At 39.9% G+C, this 17435-nt stretch overlaps 2 protein-coding genes across 2 annotated transcripts; one reads left to right on the forward strand and one right to left on the reverse strand.

The window, feature by feature from the left end:
* The first annotated feature begins 1609 nt into the window (after positions 1–1609).
* Positions 1610–2236, forward strand: LOC122027489. Its single transcript, XM_042586481.1, has 2 exons — positions 1610–1810; positions 1897–2236. The coding sequence occupies exons 1-2, from the start codon at positions 1729–1731 to the stop codon at positions 2097–2099; spliced, it is 285 nt and encodes a 94-aa protein (XP_042442415.1). The 5' UTR covers positions 1610–1728; the 3' UTR covers positions 2100–2236.
* A 4304-nt stretch (positions 2237–6540) lies between these two features.
* LOC122028255 (formin-like protein 8) lies at positions 6541–10387 on the reverse strand. Its single transcript, XM_042587280.1, has 4 exons — positions 8972–10387; positions 8679–8878; positions 8184–8425; positions 6541–7781 (listed from the first exon to the last, which is right to left on the reverse strand). Exons 1-4 carry the CDS (start codon positions 10222–10224, stop codon positions 7002–7004), a joined length of 2475 nt encoding a protein of 824 aa, XP_042443214.1. The 5' UTR covers positions 10225–10387; the 3' UTR covers positions 6541–7001.
* Between the last annotated feature and the right edge of the window lie 7048 nt (positions 10388–17435).

Raw genomic sequence — 17435 nt, forward strand, 5'->3', positions numbered from 1 at the left:
TTAAGAAAATATTGTTTTACAAATTATTCAGCTCAGATAGTTTAAACCGTATATATAATTTAGAATTGTCTATGTCATAGGCATGCAGTTTTCAAGCACAAGATTTGTCGTTTATGTTGGAACACTGCCTAATTCATTTGATGGATAGAAAAGAATGACCTAACTTAACTCGAGGCGCATGATTTTTCTTATTAAATCTATATACGTCATGCGCATTATATTTAATCAACTGATTTTCCAATTGTATATTAATATTTGATCGAAACAAAAGTATCATATGTTGAATTTTATATTAATTTGATAGGCTCTTTTTAAAGCCAAATAAAAATAAAAACTCATTCATAGTTAGTAATTTAAAACGCTTTCTAGAAGTAGTTTGAGGGAAAAGTAGAGAAATGGACAAATATTGTTTGACTAAATAGATATGTGGTAATTGTCAATGTATATTGATCGTACATGTGTATTTTACAATTTTTATATTTTTGGACAATTATAAATATTGTGAATTATAATACTCCTAGATAAACCAATTAACAATAAAATATACATTAGATGATGACTGACAAGGATATATCGTGGATGTTATGGTGGTTTAATTTAGCTCAACTTCCATTTCCCAATCTTTGACCCCTACTACTTAAGACTTATTCATAGTTTAATTATTTAATTTTCTTTTGTGATATAATTCATCTTATTTTTTGTTGAACTTAGAAATTTTATTATTTTACCTCTAATATATTTTTATTTTGCTATCCTTCACTCTAAGTTAAGTTTCACATTTTTAATAGTCATTTTTAATGTGTGCCAGGTGTGAATTGCAGAGCTATATTTTTGCTCTCCAATTATTTGCGTTGAAATCACGTAAGGAGAAAAAAAAATCATAAAAGAAAGCACTTGAAATATCTTTATCGAACCATTGTACCCATATTATTATTATTTTATTTCCATTAAAAAAAAATATGGAGTCTAGTCTAGCGATCAACAAAATCAATTATCAAGTGTGTCTTCTGGTCCCCAACACAATTAAAAAAATGTTGGCTATGAAGTCCTCTCTAGACAAACTTTAAACTATGTCAAAATTTAAGTAGATGATATCGGTTCATAACAACATCAAAATTAAGCTCAACAAAATTGACAAATTTGGTTAAATAATCACATTTGTTAATGAATTGAGAGATAAAGTAATTAGTTAAATAATCACATTTGTTAATGAATTGAGAGATTAAATTTAAATGATGAATGAATGGACCACGATGCCGATACTAGTGGTCCCCATTCGTCTCTTGGCTCGTGCTTTTGTAGATATCCTGCCTCTCAACGGCTCGAACCACCGCAACAAACCGCAGGTTCCTAAGTCTCATTCCCCGCGCACCGGGACCCACTTCCAGTTAAGCCAAACTTCCAATCCTCACGTGAGTAACCAAGCGGGTAGGCCTGCTGAATGAAAGTGGACCCTGTCGGTGTCAGATCGACCTGCACCGTACGATCTTACATTACCGAACACGCGTCTGCTGCTGGGAGCGGTAGTGTGAATATCTGTGCGCGGTGGGACCGTCACGTGGCGGTGGAGGAAGGGGATCAGCCGGTGAATCGAGATTGCGTTTGGAACCCTTTTTAAAACGGGGTTCGAACGAGAAACTCCCTCATCCCTCCTCCGTCTCTTTCTATCTTCTTCTTTTATTTATTTATTTATTTCTCGGCGGTCAGGCGGCGACGGCCGGAGGAGAGATGGCGTGGTGGGCTCGAATGGTCTCTCCGGCGAGGCGAGTATGTGACGGCGTCGCCTTCCGCTTCGGGCTTCGCAAATCCGGTGAGAGTTCTTCCCCGATCCCCAACCCGACGTTGTCGGAGGAGTTAACTGTTCTCGATCTCGTTCCACCTCTTGATTTCACGCAGGGTTGATGAGGCTGAGGCGGGAGGTGCGCACGTGCGAGTACGAGGACGTGCGCGTGATGTGGGAGCTGCTGACGGAATCCGCACGGGCTGGGTCGTTCCGCCCGGCGACGACGGCGGCGGAGGAGCCGACGAGGAGGAAGAGTCGACGGAGCAACGGGAGGCAAGGTTGGGCCCTACTTTTTTGCTTCTGCCGAAGGTTCTAGAATCGCATAGCCACTGTCCATTAACCACCTGCTTCCTTTTCTTCATTTGGGATTTTGTAAATACCATGAGCTTCAGATGGCTTGTTATATATTATGCCTTTTTTCTTCTCGGACTCTAAAGAACTCCTTATTTCCTACCTCCCTGCTTGTAGCTAATCTCCGATCAATTGGTTTAGTTTATTGTGTGTGTGTTTTTTTTTTCACTCATTATTGTTATTATTATTATTATTTTTATAAAAAAGACAAATGATATGGATGATTGAGATGTGGTATATCAGAATCAGATGGCTTATATTATAGTAGACCTGACCACGGTTCGGAACCGTCGGTTCGACGGTTCGGAACCGACGGTTCGACGGTTTCAGGCAGGTCGACCCTTAACCTTAACCGCCCAAGACGATTACGGTTCACGGTTCAGAACCGCCGATTCACGGTTCGGTTCACGGTTCGTCACGGTTCGTCACGGTTCAAGATTAATATGTTAAAAAAAATTAAAAATTAAAAATTAAACAAAACATTAAAAATTAGAAATTAAAATTTATTGAAAAAAGGACTTGTACTTATTTAAGTTGCCTACGTATCCCTTTAGGGGAATCAAAGCCTACGTAGTTCTTTTACATTTTTATCCTTTTACATTTTCATTCACTTCCATTTCCTGTTCCTGTCGTATTTGTTCCTTCAGTATCAAAATCTTCAACTTCGTCATCTGAAAGTTGCATTCCTTGGATTCTTTTCTCCACTCTGGTCCAATCGTCCAGTAATGCTTGGGCTTCCAATGAGTCGGGAGACAAAGTTGATCGTCGTTCATCTAATATGTTGCCGCCGGCACTGAACGTCTGCTCCACAGCAACAGTTGACACTGGACAAGCTAAAATTTTTTTTGCGATCACGGAGAGAATGGGAAAGCTTTGAGCCTTCTGTGACCACCACTTTAAGATATCGAAGTTTTCGCTATTTGCTTCATTAAAATCAAAAGAAGTCGTAAAAATAATTCTCAAGTTCCTGTGTGGAACTTAAGGATCCTCGTGAACGTTTTGTCCGTTCTTTTAATAAGAGTTGTGCTTTTGTAAGTTTTAAATTACTACTAGTAGTTTGTTGAATTTCAGAAATATTAATTTGTGTTCCATATTTTGCATAATATTGATTATAAATATCATATAAATAAATTCTAATATTATATATAATATTAACTGGATCAGGGGAAGAAGAATCTTTAATTGGAATTAAAGCGTCATAATATAAAGTTAACATTTCTTGTAAAACTTCTAATTTAAATCTAGGATATAAAGCAAATGTAATTAAATAAATTTCAGGAATTAAATAAAAATATTTTTCCCATTTAGTTTTCATAGCTAAGATGCAAGGAGATAAAGATTCATTATTAATATGTTCATTTAAAACTAATACTATATTAGAAAAATTTTCTAAAACTAATTGAGCAGTGGGATAATAAACACTGGAAAGTTGTTCGGTTGCATCATTAAATACTTTTAAAATTTCACAAATACTACTACAAATATTCCATTGTTGTGAAAATAAATATATATTAGTATTAGTATTTTGTTCAAAAAATGAACATAATAATTCTTTATATTGAAATGAATCTTGTAATAATTGGTATGTTGAATTCCAACGTGTTGGTACATCACGTGGAAATTTTTTAGGTCTCATTGCATTAATTTTACAAAACCTACCCCATTGTTTCATTATAGATGGATGAGACCATAAATAAGAAATTGCAATTCTAATTGGTTTAATATAACTTTCTAAAATTTTTAAACCATCTTGAACACATAAATTTAAAACATGGCATACACAACGAATATGAAAAAATAAACCTCCAATAATAGGTTGACAAACAAATTTTAGATCATCTAAACTAGCGGTATTAGAACTAGCATTATCTAATGATATTGAAAATATTTTATGAGTTAAACCATATTCTTCTAAAATTAAACATAATAATTGTACGATATTATGAGCATTATGTGATTCATCAAAAACTCTATAAGCTAATAATCTTTTTTGGAGGTTCCAAGAGTTATCGATCCAGTGGCAAGTCACACTCATATACGAATGTGTTTGCCAATGATCACTCCAAATATCGGAACATAAAGAAACTTTATTATCTAATTTACTAAATTCATCAATTAAATTCTTTTTTCCTTGTTTTACTAATTTTTTAATTGTACGAGTAAGTATAATACTAGGAACACGTTTAGCACATGGATTAAGAGATTCTTTACAAAAATATTCAAATGTGCATTTAGATCCAAAACTAAAAGAAAGATGTTCTACGGAAACAAATTTAGCTAATGATTCTCTTAATTTATTATCCGAATATAAAAATAAATCGGAATCGGTACTACCGCTAGTTGAAGAAAATCTTGATAATTGTGTTTGAGAACGGTCGAGTCCATATTCCGTCGGGTGCTTCATTTCTACATGTCGTTTCAACGACCCATAGCCGCCGCCGGTTTGGAATTTGTAGAAAGCATTGCAGTGCTTACATTTTGCACGCATTTCTCCCGATGGAAGAGTGACCTTCTCAAAATGTTTAGTAAAAATAGAAGACTTTAGAGGAGGAAGTTCCCGAACCTTAGAAGTAATTGCATCGGTACTTCCTTGTGTTTCGGGTGTCGGATTCGGAAGATGCTTGATCTCATCATCGGTGGATTGAATGTTGGGGTCCTCCTCCCGTGGATTCATTATTTGTTTTCCCTTCCGAGCTCGAGATGATGCACCTCCGCGACCTCCTTCCATTGTAATTGAAAATTGAAAACGAAAGCGTGTAGAGATTAGAGAATACGAAAATGAGATTAAGAGTAGAGAAGATGTGTGTGAAAAATGATGAAATGAGCTCTCTATTTATAGAGTTTTGATAGTAACGGACACTAAATCATAGCCATTGATCAAAAAACGGTCAAATGATCCTAACCGTTGAAAAAAAATACCCAAAAAACCCTCCCAACGGCTATGAACCGCCGATTAACCGGCGGTTCAAACCGTTTAAAAAAAAAAAAAATTTGTTTGCGGCTGAACCGCCGGTTCAACCCGCCGGTTAACCGGCGGTTCGTCGGGTTTACTGCCCATGAACCGGAACCGGCCCGACAACTTGCCGGGCCGGTTCCGGTTCGACCCGGTGAACCGGGTCAACGGGCAACCGGCCCGTTGACCCGATTACGGGCCGGGTCCGGGCCAGACCTGGCCCGGGATCGGGTCTATATTATAGGTTATTCCATGTGCCTAGAACATTTGCAATGCAGCTAGAGCATTTTGCAAAAAATCTCTACTATTTCATTTTTTATTTTTCTATGATTATATGATTGAGATGTGGTCCTTAACTTTCACATCTCAGTTTTAAAAATAAGATCGTTCAATTCAATGATTAATGTTGAACTTGAAAATCATATGGAATTCTAGTTGAAATCAGCTTCGTTTGTTAGCCGTTTATTTTGAAATCTAGTATATTAATTGTAATAGAAAAATATGATGAAAACGGTTCGCTAAAAACTGCTTGATTTGTCTGACTATTTGGGTGGCATCTCGAGAACCAGGCCGCCCTGTTTTGCTTGTCCACTTCGCACGTCGCCTGTGGCGTAGTCTTCGTCCAACATCGTGCAGTCCTCGAAGCTCGTCTTGTAATTTAAATATAGCAAATAAATATTTTCTATAATGTTAAAGATGTTATTTGAAAATTTTTATTGCGGTAGAAATATGCCAGAAAACGTTATGTACGTTAACTTTCATGTTTGCTCCGAAAAACAGAAGGGGAAAAATACTACAGAAATTATCATCGGCCACCAGCGGACGGACCTAAAACAGTGGCCGGAATCGACAGAGAAGACTTTAGATTGACCAATTAGGTGCAGATGATACCTTTTCTACTATCTTCCCTGATGGGTCGATGCTGACTTTATTAATCTTCTTCTCCAATGCAACTCTTCAATAGAGAATGCATGCGTAGACCGGGCAGTTCTATATTTTTTTATTGTCTTGCTCAATTCTACCTTAAATATATAATTTATTATATATTTTATTGTCTAGTTTCCAATACGACCACGTAAGAAATAAAATAAGAATGTTTGGGAGTTTCTTTTCTGCCCCCAACCTGCCCCACTTCTTATATTGATCGAAAATAAAATTTAAAAAATTACTTTTATCCCATTATCGTCCATAAGTCATTATATATTCTTACTTTATTATAGTGACCAACTGTAATCACTAATCAAATTAAGCTAATGCATTTATTCACCTAAATTGGTTTGTGGCCCAATAGAAAGCTTTGATAATTAACCATTGTACATAAGCCATTTTTGTGTTATTGAGAGAGGCGCGCGACATTGTGTTGTGCACCATGTGAAACTCGCCTTTGTGAGTGAGAAGAAAGAACACATCTTACAAGTATGAGAAGAATGAATCTAATGATGAAAAAACATCTAAAACAATTCGATGTCTAAAATGATGCCAAGAAATATCATTCTTTCTTGATTATGACACATGCAAACAAAAACAGCAGGAAATCCTCTATGAGGAATAATGTTGCTGTCTTGGTTCTACCTGGAAGCGATTCAATCCAAACATTAGTTTCTTCGGTATTGGAGCAGAATCAGCATGCTTCTCTTAAGAAAATTCTTGCAACAAGAACATCTTGAACGCACTATCCCTTTTGCCGATCTCTACTCTTATGATCACACCTCTGATCTGATGCCACTTCAATCTTGTGTGGCTTCTCCAACGCATTAATTATTTTCTTTCCTCAGGAATAAGTGGGCCAACTAAGAACCTTCATCTTCTTTTCATGTTTGTAGATCATCTTTATAAGTGACAAGATTATAACATTCTTCGCATGATCTTCTTTCGGTATTGTTAAATTTATGAATTGACAGTCTTCCAATGGTGTTATGATGATGAGCTATCATCATCCTCTGAGCCTCTTCTCCATTCATATCTTTGGAGGACTGGTTGAGAAGTACTTGCAGGTATTGAGAAGGATCTAGCTGATCCAATCATTGTCCTCTCATGTAATCTATTCACCTCCTTGCATACACCGTCAAGCATAGAGAGGAAGTCCCTCACCACCATGAAGATCCTAAGTGGGTGGGATTCTTCCTTTGTTGCATCGCCATGGAAGTACTCTGTAGTTTCCTTAACTAAGTTCATTGCCTTTTTCTCGTCTCCCTTAACAAAGTCAATCTCCCTTTCGGACTGTGGAACAAATATCCTCATCGTTTCAAAAAATTTCATGCCTTGTGTGCAAGACTTCTCAAGGTGTAGAACGGACTTTACCTTCTCAAGCCCAATTTCTAGCTTCGACGCGTAACTGATTAGCACATCCGAGTCCATTCCAGCTGCCTTCCTGACATTGCTAAGCTCACTACTCAGCTCAGCCACCACTTTCAAGTCTTGATTCTTAAACTGACCTTCAGCAATATTAGAAGAATCATTTGCAGTAGATTCACTACTTGATCCTTCTAAACGAACAATCTCTCGCACAACAAAATGCAGAAGTGTGGTCTTTCCATCGGTCCCTCTTACATCAGCAAGTTTTAGAAGAGTATCGAGCTTGAAGGCCATTGCTTGACCTCGGTTGGTGCCCACATTCATCCTGTTTCCAGTCCTCAGAACGGCTTCCAGGAGCTTAAGGAATAGCCTACTGCTTCTTAGATCTTCACAAGCTGCCTGTAGACAGTTTGAGGGAAACATGAAACTAGGTAATATAGGACACATTATCATAGGAAAATTACAAATCCCTGTGAAGCAACACGATACTTATGGTTAACTTTTTAACATCATAATCAGAGTAACTCTACCAAAACTAGATGCAGATCAAGGACCATTTGGAAAACTTTTAGGTAGATACAATAAGTTGGGTTGTTAAAATGCACTGAACCACTGACTTGGTAGACAGCAATAGGATGAAACATGAAAACCTTAAACCAGTAATGCAAGTTTGAATATTGAAATAAAAGGAAAATAATTCTAAAGAAGAGGGATAACATACATTAAATATTCCCAAGAAATGATAGTTGTACTAATCAAGGAAATTCTATTGTGATAGAATGATGAAGCTGAGAGTTTTACCTCTAATGTTCCATAACATTGTTTCAGATATTTAACTTCAGACTCAAAATTAGCTCTATACAGCATTGCATCAATCCTTCTGAAAGCAAATGGTATGTCCAAAATTGTTTTCAGAAAGCTCTCTGCTGAACCTAATTCTGTTACATCACCCGTATAATTATGTAGTTTTAGTTCTTCCTCCTTAGTAGGCGCCATCTTCACTAAAGTTTCTAAAATCGCAGCTCCTAAACAATCAATGTTACCTGTTCCAATTATCATCCATAAGCAATTAGGAACTTGGTGATGACTTTGAAAATAACCATCATAAAAGATGCAAGCTATAGCTGACAGAAACAGAAGTTTTATTTATTTTATTTTATTTTTTAAAAAAAGAAGAAAAGAAAATGGCAGTAGAAGTATAGCGAATTAGGATAACACTGTGTCGATATGGATTATGAAGTAAATAAATAGCATAAATTAGGTTAAGAATAAAACTGCAAATATTAGAGTTCTTACCATCCAAAAGTGCCCTGGATATCTCATCTCTTGTCACATTCAGGGCCCTCAAAAGTATTGCGATGTTCTGCGATCTTTTAGGGTCCAACAAACTGTTCTCTTGCTTGGAAGGCAGGATTCCCTGTTTTCTTCCCGTATCTTTGGGAAGAGCACTTGTGGCATTGTTGACAAATAGAGTCTCGATCACATCCTCATTTAACCTGAGAATTCAAAGGAATCATATCAAGGTCATGCATTAGAGGCTTCAGAATGCTGAGTGAAAACTATAAAGAGTAATGCAGGGGAAATCCTACTCAAATGAACTCGATGCCAATTGGTCCCAAACCATTGCTCGATCGGAAGTTGCCCTGACTTTGTCCCAATGAAGGGGCTTCAACTTGGGTTTGGCATCGCACTCCAGATCTTCCACCACGCTGCCGACTTGCAAAGTGCTGCCGTTGCCAAGCTTCCCAGTAGTGAGTGGGTTGAACCTTGAAGCTTCTGCGGGAAGTGGATTTAGCAATCTATGCCTTGACGACGGAGTCATTCTGTCTGTAATTGGGCGTTCGGTTTTGGCCATTACTTGATTAATTGACACTCCTGATTGTGGTGGCGGCGGGGGAGGTGGTGGTGGCGGAGGAGTGGTTGTTTGAACTTCTATGGTCTCGTACATCCTGCGAGGAGGAGGAGGAGGAGGTGGTGGTGGTGGTGGTGGAGGTGGTGGTTTTGTAGCGGGCATTGACGGAGGTTGAATTATCGATTTCACATCGGAATTCGAATAAGAGCTAGGTCTCGTTTTGGAGAAACATCTCCGGGATTGAGTAGAGTCCGTTGGCGGCACGGGCAGTACTTCCACCCCTCCGCTGCTGAGGCTCCACCGCGTGACAGAACTAATCGAGCTGTCGACGGTGGCGGTTGCCCCCGACCGCTGCGTAGTATAATAAGTATCCCCATCGTAGGACAGCCTTTGCGGAGGAACCATTCCCCTCCGTGAGGCCGTCGCGCTCAGCGGCGGTAGCGGCTGGAGCTGGGGGCTCGGGTGATGCATTTCGAACAGTACCCGCTCCTTCCCCAGCTTCCGGTAAGGGGAAGCATTCACCTCGTCGCTCCGCCGCCTGCCCCCTGCTCCTGCTTCCATCGTGCCGAGGTAGAGGACGTCCGGCGCCATCGCGCGGGCTCTTCCGCCCTCCTGCCGGATGCCGCTGTCGTCGCGGCCGATAAGCCTCCTGGCGTCAGGCGAGGTAGACAACCTCCTCCGGTAAAGGAAGAACCCCGATAAGAGCAGAACCGCGAGGGCGGCAACGGAGGCGCAGACCGCGGCGGCAACGACCCTTTGGGAGTGGGACCGGGCCGGAGCGACAGCGGCGGGAGGGGAGGGAGTACTCCCAGATGTGAAGCCGATCGAGTCCACCGTCGGTGAGTCAGTGAAATCTTGAACGATTGGCGGCGGGGGCGGGGTCCACTGGATGGGATACAGAGGCTGGTGAAGGTCCCTCCGGGCATCGCCGTCCGCAGGGACGGCGAAGGAGGAGCAAAAGAGGAGAGCTGCGATCAGTGGCAGTGCCATAGAGGCGAAACCTCTTGAAATCTGTGGGTCGATAGAAGGAGGAGAAAAAGAAGCTTCGGAAATGGCAGCGAGCGAGAATGAACAGATCTGCGTTATTGTTGTTTATTCCCACGGTTATATTTTTTTTTTTTATTTTCCTTCATGAACATGCAGCAACAAGCAAGAAAGGGGGAGGCGGGAGAGTGGAGAGCGAGTTGCGCGACATCGACTCAACTAACCTCCCGTCTCGCAATCGTGCACGTGCCGATCCGCCGGGCCCATCAACGGCGTAATACGGCAACGGCGTCCATCAGTAACCCCCCAGCCTCGATGTATTATTATGCCCAAGTTGAAAGCCAACGTGGAAGATGGAAAGTTAAAGGGATCGGACGGTCGCGATGAGTCGAAGGAAGCATAAAGCAAAAGAAGGGGATCGCTTGGTATTTGGGTCACTCCTGTTTTTTTACTTGCGATTCCGATTCCGACTGGGAATGCGTATTAATCGGTGACAGCTGACGACAGAATCTACACGTGGCTTTCGACCGGTGAATTGCTCTGGAATTGTAACTTATTTAAGATTATATATATATAATTAACAAAAAGTTAAATAGGAGACTTAATTAAAAAATTATCTAAATCGGAAGCGCCGGTTACTGAGGAGAAGAAAGTGCCTAGCAAAGGTAAAGGTGTTGGATAAGAGCTGCCTCACTTCCCCGGCTTTATCCTGTCTTTAATCTGCTGAGACGGCGACAACTATCCTAACTAAATAATTTAAAGAAATTTATCGAAACAAATTCTTCATAATTTAGATTTATCAGGCAGATAGTTCTCGAATTACTGAACTGCTGAGCAGTCAATCATTAATGAATAAATTGGGAAAAGACCTAAATTAATTGGACCAAAGTCTGAATACATAAATTTTAAAAAAAAATTGTTAAAAAAAACTTTTGATTAGAGTATTTTAGAAATATAAATATATAAGATATTTTTCTTGCTAAAATGCCTTTATAAAATAATATTTTAATGAAAAGCATAAATAATCTAGTTAGGGTATTTAGAAGATTAAAATGGTGTTAGGTATAAGCTAAAATAAAAATGTATTTTAATGTCTAGTGAAATATCTTCAAGCATATTCAATTAACTGTATGTGAGCGTCCATAGATAGAAATGTTTAGTCGGCTTAGAAATCAATTAAGTCAATTGAATACTAGGGTTTGAAAAATAAAATATTTATATTCCTGTTTCAACCGATTGACAGTAGGGATTTTCTGATTTACAAATTATGGATCAAAGGATGATCCATTGTATGAGGACTCTTAATTTGGATAGACTCCACCTTTAAATAGGTGAGGTTCATCCAAATTAAAATTTTAAAAAAATGGATCATCCTCTGATCCGTAATTTACGAATCAAAAGATCCATTCTCACCTATTGAAAGCTTGAACAATTGATAGAATTTTTTTTAGTCTATTGTTCAACTAGTCATTAGCTACACAAATATTACTTCATGAAAGTTATTTGATTCGGCTAGGGTGTACTAAAATAAGTGTAAATAAGCGTGGAGGATGTTTGACTTTGCTATAGTGTAATGTTTTCAAATAAAACTTGAATATTTGGGATTTCAGAAGATTTGCTTCTACAAGCTTTAGGTAGAATTTAGATAAAGAGTGAGTTCTCCATCTTTATTAAATTTTTTTTGTTAATCAAAATATTTAAACTTTTGGTCCAACTAATCTCGAAGATACACGATCTTCCCTTCCATTAAATCCGGAAGTACAACGGTGGTTCCTAATGTGATTGTCTAGCCATTCCAGTAATTTAAACCTGATAAATGTAATATTGCCCTGCTTGAAAATTAAACCTTAAGTGCTTGAATATATAATTCTTTGTTCCTTCGGATGGGTCTAGTGACTAGTGACTAGCGCATAAAGTATTACCATAATGAGGTCTGGAATTCGAATCTCGATAAAATCGAGATAAATACCTCCCTTATGTGATAGTCACTATTCCAAAGGCTAGTAATCGCCCGTGATTTACCTCCTCCGTGTTTTTCTTGGGATGGGTTGACGGCGCTGAAGGCGAGCGTATTCATCTTTTGCTATAATGAATATATAATACTTTATCGGATAAGCGAATTGTGTTTTTACCATACGTGGATGTATTACCTTATTTTTATTATTGCATTTGGATTGTGCTTGAGGCTAGCTCTTTATTAAAAAAAAAAAAATTTAATAATCCTAATTAATCTCATTGATTATTTCTAGGGTGATCGGTCCGGTCCCATAGATGTTTCTCACCGGCCACCAGGATAAATCGGGAAGCGCACGTGGCAGTCAATCCAGACGCCCAGCATCCTTTGATTGTGCTTCTCATTTGGAAAAAAATTCTTACAAATATGTCATAATTATGGATCGAACTATAAATATCTGGATGATAACTTGAATGTTCTATCATAGCATCATGTCCCGGGAATGGCTAGCTCTCTATTAAAGGAGATTCTGTTAATGGATTTATGAGCATAATTTATTTGATAAATTAATAACCCATGGAGCAAGAGCAAGATTCAGAATATTGTCAAATTCATTGTGTTAGCATTATTTTACACTTTATTATTTTAATTCATTTTATATTGTGCATACAACATGGACACGACCAATCAAATTCATAGATTAGCAACATAAGAGTGCTACCAAGCAACATAAGAGCAAGATTGTTAATGTTTTATTTTTGAATGTTTTATTGTTCCACTTTAAAAAAATTAAAAATTAAAGAAATACACAATGGGTGATCCAAACCATCTCCGCAATGAACTTATAGCTTATTTGCAAAATAGCTTCCATTTTAAAAAATAATATACAATGAGTGTAAACAGATTTGTGAAATTGCCTGCAATCAATTTATTTTATTTTATTTTTATCTTTTTTTATGAAAATAAATTTCTTTTGGATGTTGATGCAGCGATAAAAGGGGCCCACCAAGTACAGGTCAAATATAGAGATAGTAGTCGACATGAAAAATCAAAGTCCAGGCAGTCAACGGTGGTCAACAGTCTCATCCAAGTTGGCCGAACGAAAATCGACTCCAACCGCCGATCGGGCCTGAAGTGTCTGATTTGCCAAGCGGCCGTTTGGCCAGGAGCACTACAACAAGAACATCAAACGCTCATTACGGATTAGAGGACACTAATTAACGCGACCAGAGCGCTGGTCCGGTAGGGCGGAAACAATTAACTGAGCTAAGGGATTACGAAGAAGAACGACTGAGATCGACTGAGCGGGGATCCCCTACCGAGTGACTCCCCCTCTTGGCTAAACAGTGGAACCCCTCTCATATCTCTTAATATCCCATTGGGAGATAAGGTCGTTGACAACATGACATGATCAACGGGTGGATTGTATGACGGAAGCTTCTACTGTTTCATCAAGGATTTGCATGTCATGTTAAGGTATGGTGTCAGAGATACTTTTTTGACATGCCCTTTCATAGGATAGTTTGGAGAACGTGCCTACGCCTTGAGAAGCCTGCACGTTGTCCCCTGTAGCACTATATAAAAGGGGGTCCATGGACCAACGAAAGTATGCATTATTCACTATTCATGCTTGTGCTTTCACTGTTGCTCCGCTTTCTTGTACTTTTCCTGTGACTGACTTGAGCATCAGAGAGTCAATGCCGGGGACTCCTTCCCTGGTCCGACACTAACTTTTCTTATGTTGGAAAGCGGAGCAGACTCTACACGCGGTCAACCAAGAAGTCACATCCCTAACTTGCCTTCTTTACGAATTTCAGACAGGATCATATTGACACAATTTGTGGAAACATAGCATGTATCCAAGAAGTGGAGATGGAAAACGCTAGACGACTCATGATTGTGACACTAACCAAGGAGGACTTAGATATGCTGTTACAAGCCCGAGCAGTAAAAATGGCGGAAGAACAGCAGTAATAAGCGCTGGTCGAGTGCTAGGTACATGAGCCCGCGACATCAGTAGTGGGGCAGCAGGCCGGATATAGAGACCAAGCGGAACATGTCTCCGATCGAGGGTAGAATAAGAAGCCGACTGATACATACGGGGGCACGCCCAATGCGCCGATCCCCTTCCATCGGGCATTATTTCACACTCCTTCAGAGGAACAAGGCCGAGCGGACAGAGAGCCAGGATCCTCTTTTGATGACAAACCTGTCCGGGATGTGCGAAAAGGAAAAGTGCCAAGAACAGATGATTCACCCGAGAGGATCAACCGATAGTTCTCTCAAGAGATCCTAGACGACTCACTATCCCGACACTATACTCCACTAACGATTAGAGAGTACAATGGGGCGGCCGACCCAGAGGACCACCTGAACCGGTTCGATAACACGTCCACGCTCCACCAATATACCGATGGGGTGAAGTGCCGAGTCTTCTTTACCACTCTTTCTGGATCGGCACAAAGGTAGTTTAGGTGCTTGGCGGTCAGATCAATCTATAGCTTCAGGGATTTCTGAGCGGCAATTATAAACCCAAGAGCGGACGAACCAATAATCGAGCGGCGGCTATAAATCCAAGAGTCTATGTCAATAATCATGCGACAACTATAAATCCCGGATTAACAGTCGAGCGACGATAATAAATCCTTGAGTGGATGAATTCAACAGTCGAATGACGACTATAAACCCTGGATCAACAATCGAGTGGCGACTATAAACCCTTGAGTCAACGAATTCAACAGTCGAGCGGTGACTATAAACCCTTGAGCTTACAAATCAACAGTTGAGTACCGGCTATAAACCCTAGAGTAAATGAACTAAAAGTTGAGCGGCGGCTATAAACTCGAGAGTCTATGTCAACAGTCGAGCGACGATTATAAACCCTGGATCAAAAGTCGAGCGGCGACTATAAACCCTTGAGTCGACGAATTCAACAGTCGAGCGGTGACTATAAACCCTTAAGCCAATCGATTCAACAGTCGAATGACGACTATAAACCTTTGAGTCTACGAATCAACAGTCGAGCGACAGCTATAAACTCCGGAGTCGACAACCACAGTCGAGCGACAACTATAAGCCCTTGAGTCGACGAATTCAATAGTCGAGTGACGATTATAAACCTCGAATCTGTTGGATTGAATAAGTGCGATAGAGGAGGGGGTGAATATCGCGCTTTTAAAACTTTTCTTTTACTCGATAAAAACAAAGTCGTGCAGCGAAAAAATAAAGAACAATTCGGTTACTTGACCACACCGATGGGCAATCCACTAAAACCCTTCTTTCCGAAAGCCTTGGAAAGAAGCAGTGCGTACAACAAGATGAGTAAGATAGTAACAACCTACTATCTTACTTGAACTAAGTACAATGTAAGCAAAAGTAAGTTTTACCGACAGTACATAAAAGTTGAGGCTCGGTCGGCACTTCTTGAAGCAGTAGATGAGTAGCACGAGTTGTAGCTTGCACAGAGATGAACTTCAAACCAATCAGCGTTACCTAGCCTCGGACCTCGAGCTCTCTTTTATAAGAATCATCGATGTTTGATCGACCGATCCCTAGGTTTGGTCGATTGAACCAGCTCTCTTCCTTCCTGGCTGAAATCCGATGCTGATTCGATCTTCAACAATTAATGTCCATTAAGGGTTTGATCGATCGATCCCTCTGTCCGGTCGACCGAACAGGCTCCTTCCTTGTTCATCGAGATTTGCCGAGATTTTGCATTTACTGTGCCTTTAATTTGATCGTTCGGTCGACCGATGCTCTGGTTCGATCGACCGATCAGTGTAGTTTCCTTCGTTGTTGATCGTTGCTGATTGGATTGATCTGTGTTGAGTCAACCTGGTTCGGTCGACTGATCCCTTCGTTCGGTCGACCAATCAGGTCATAATCTACAAAACAGTGTTAGACAAAATATCCCTGCAACACAAAGATTATCACAGTAATATATAATGCATGAGTAATATTAGACAGTAGAACCTGTCTTGATCTCAACTTGGAAACCTTCTCGGTTTCTTCGGTTGGATCAGCGACCTTAGGTTGTTCCCTTCAGGAACTCAACATCTTTGTCGCTCCTCTAATTGTTTACCTCAACCTACCTACCAAACATTGGTCTTCAAGACTTGTTTGAACTTTCTCTGCTCAGTGTCTAATCATCTGATCCACTAAGGTCTTTCCTGCAATACTATATCAGCTAGCAGCAATAATAGTAATATAGAATGATATGGTAAAACTAAACCTAGAATCATCAAGATTCGCTGGTCCGGTCGACACCGCGCGGTCGACCAGAAATCATCCGATAAACATTTCTTGGAGTTCACTCCTCCAAGACTTCTCACTACCTAAGGTTATCTCCCATTAGGATTTTCACCATCTGACTTTACTTACCAGAACCTAAGGTTACCACCCCCTAGGATTTTCTCCACCCGGCTTTACTCACCAAGACTCAGTATTCTGTTACCCAAGGATCAGGTCTTCCAAACCTATCCACCTGGCTTCCATAATCTACCGAGATTTTCCTTGCCTCAGTATTCAGCTACCCAGGAATCAGGTCCTCCAGACCTATTGAATCTACTTGGCTTCCACGATATACCGAGATTTCTCTTGCCTAGCCTACAACTAGGACTTCCCTTACCTAACCGCAGTTAGGACTAGTTACTCGGTTGACTTCCCACATTCGCTTAGCCATGACTAGGACTTCTCATGATCAAACTCAATTAAATATACTTAAACATATTTGTCGGACATTAAAATTTTTGAGGTCGATTGCACCAACAATTATAAATTATTTTTTAAAAAAAAAATAAAATATAAATTAATCATACTAATCAGAACTCAAAATACAAATTAATAAATCCTTGAGTTGACGAATTCAACAGTCGAGTGACGACTATAAACCCTAGATCAACAATCGAGCGACGACTATAAATCCCTGAGTCGATGAATTCAATAGTCGAGCGACAACTATAAAGTTTTGAGTCGACGAATTCAACAGTCGAGCGACGACTATAAACCGGGATCAACAGTTCTGCAGCAACTATTCAGTTGAGCGGCGACTATAAACCCTGAATCAACAGTTGAGCGGTGACTATAAACCCTGGACTCTACGAATTAATAGTCAAGCGGTGACTATAAACCCTGGATCAACAGTCGAGCGATGAGTCGACGAATTCAACAGTCGAATGACGCCTATAAACCCCGGATCAACAGTCAAGTGACGACTATAAACTCTTGAGTCGACGAATTCAACAGTCGAGTGGCGACTATAAAG

Source organism: Zingiber officinale, chromosome 10A (assembly GCF_018446385.1).
Source record: "Zingiber officinale cultivar Zhangliang chromosome 10A, Zo_v1.1, whole genome shotgun sequence".
In the NCBI taxonomy this organism is placed as follows: domain Eukaryota; kingdom Viridiplantae; phylum Streptophyta; class Magnoliopsida; order Zingiberales; family Zingiberaceae; genus Zingiber; species Zingiber officinale.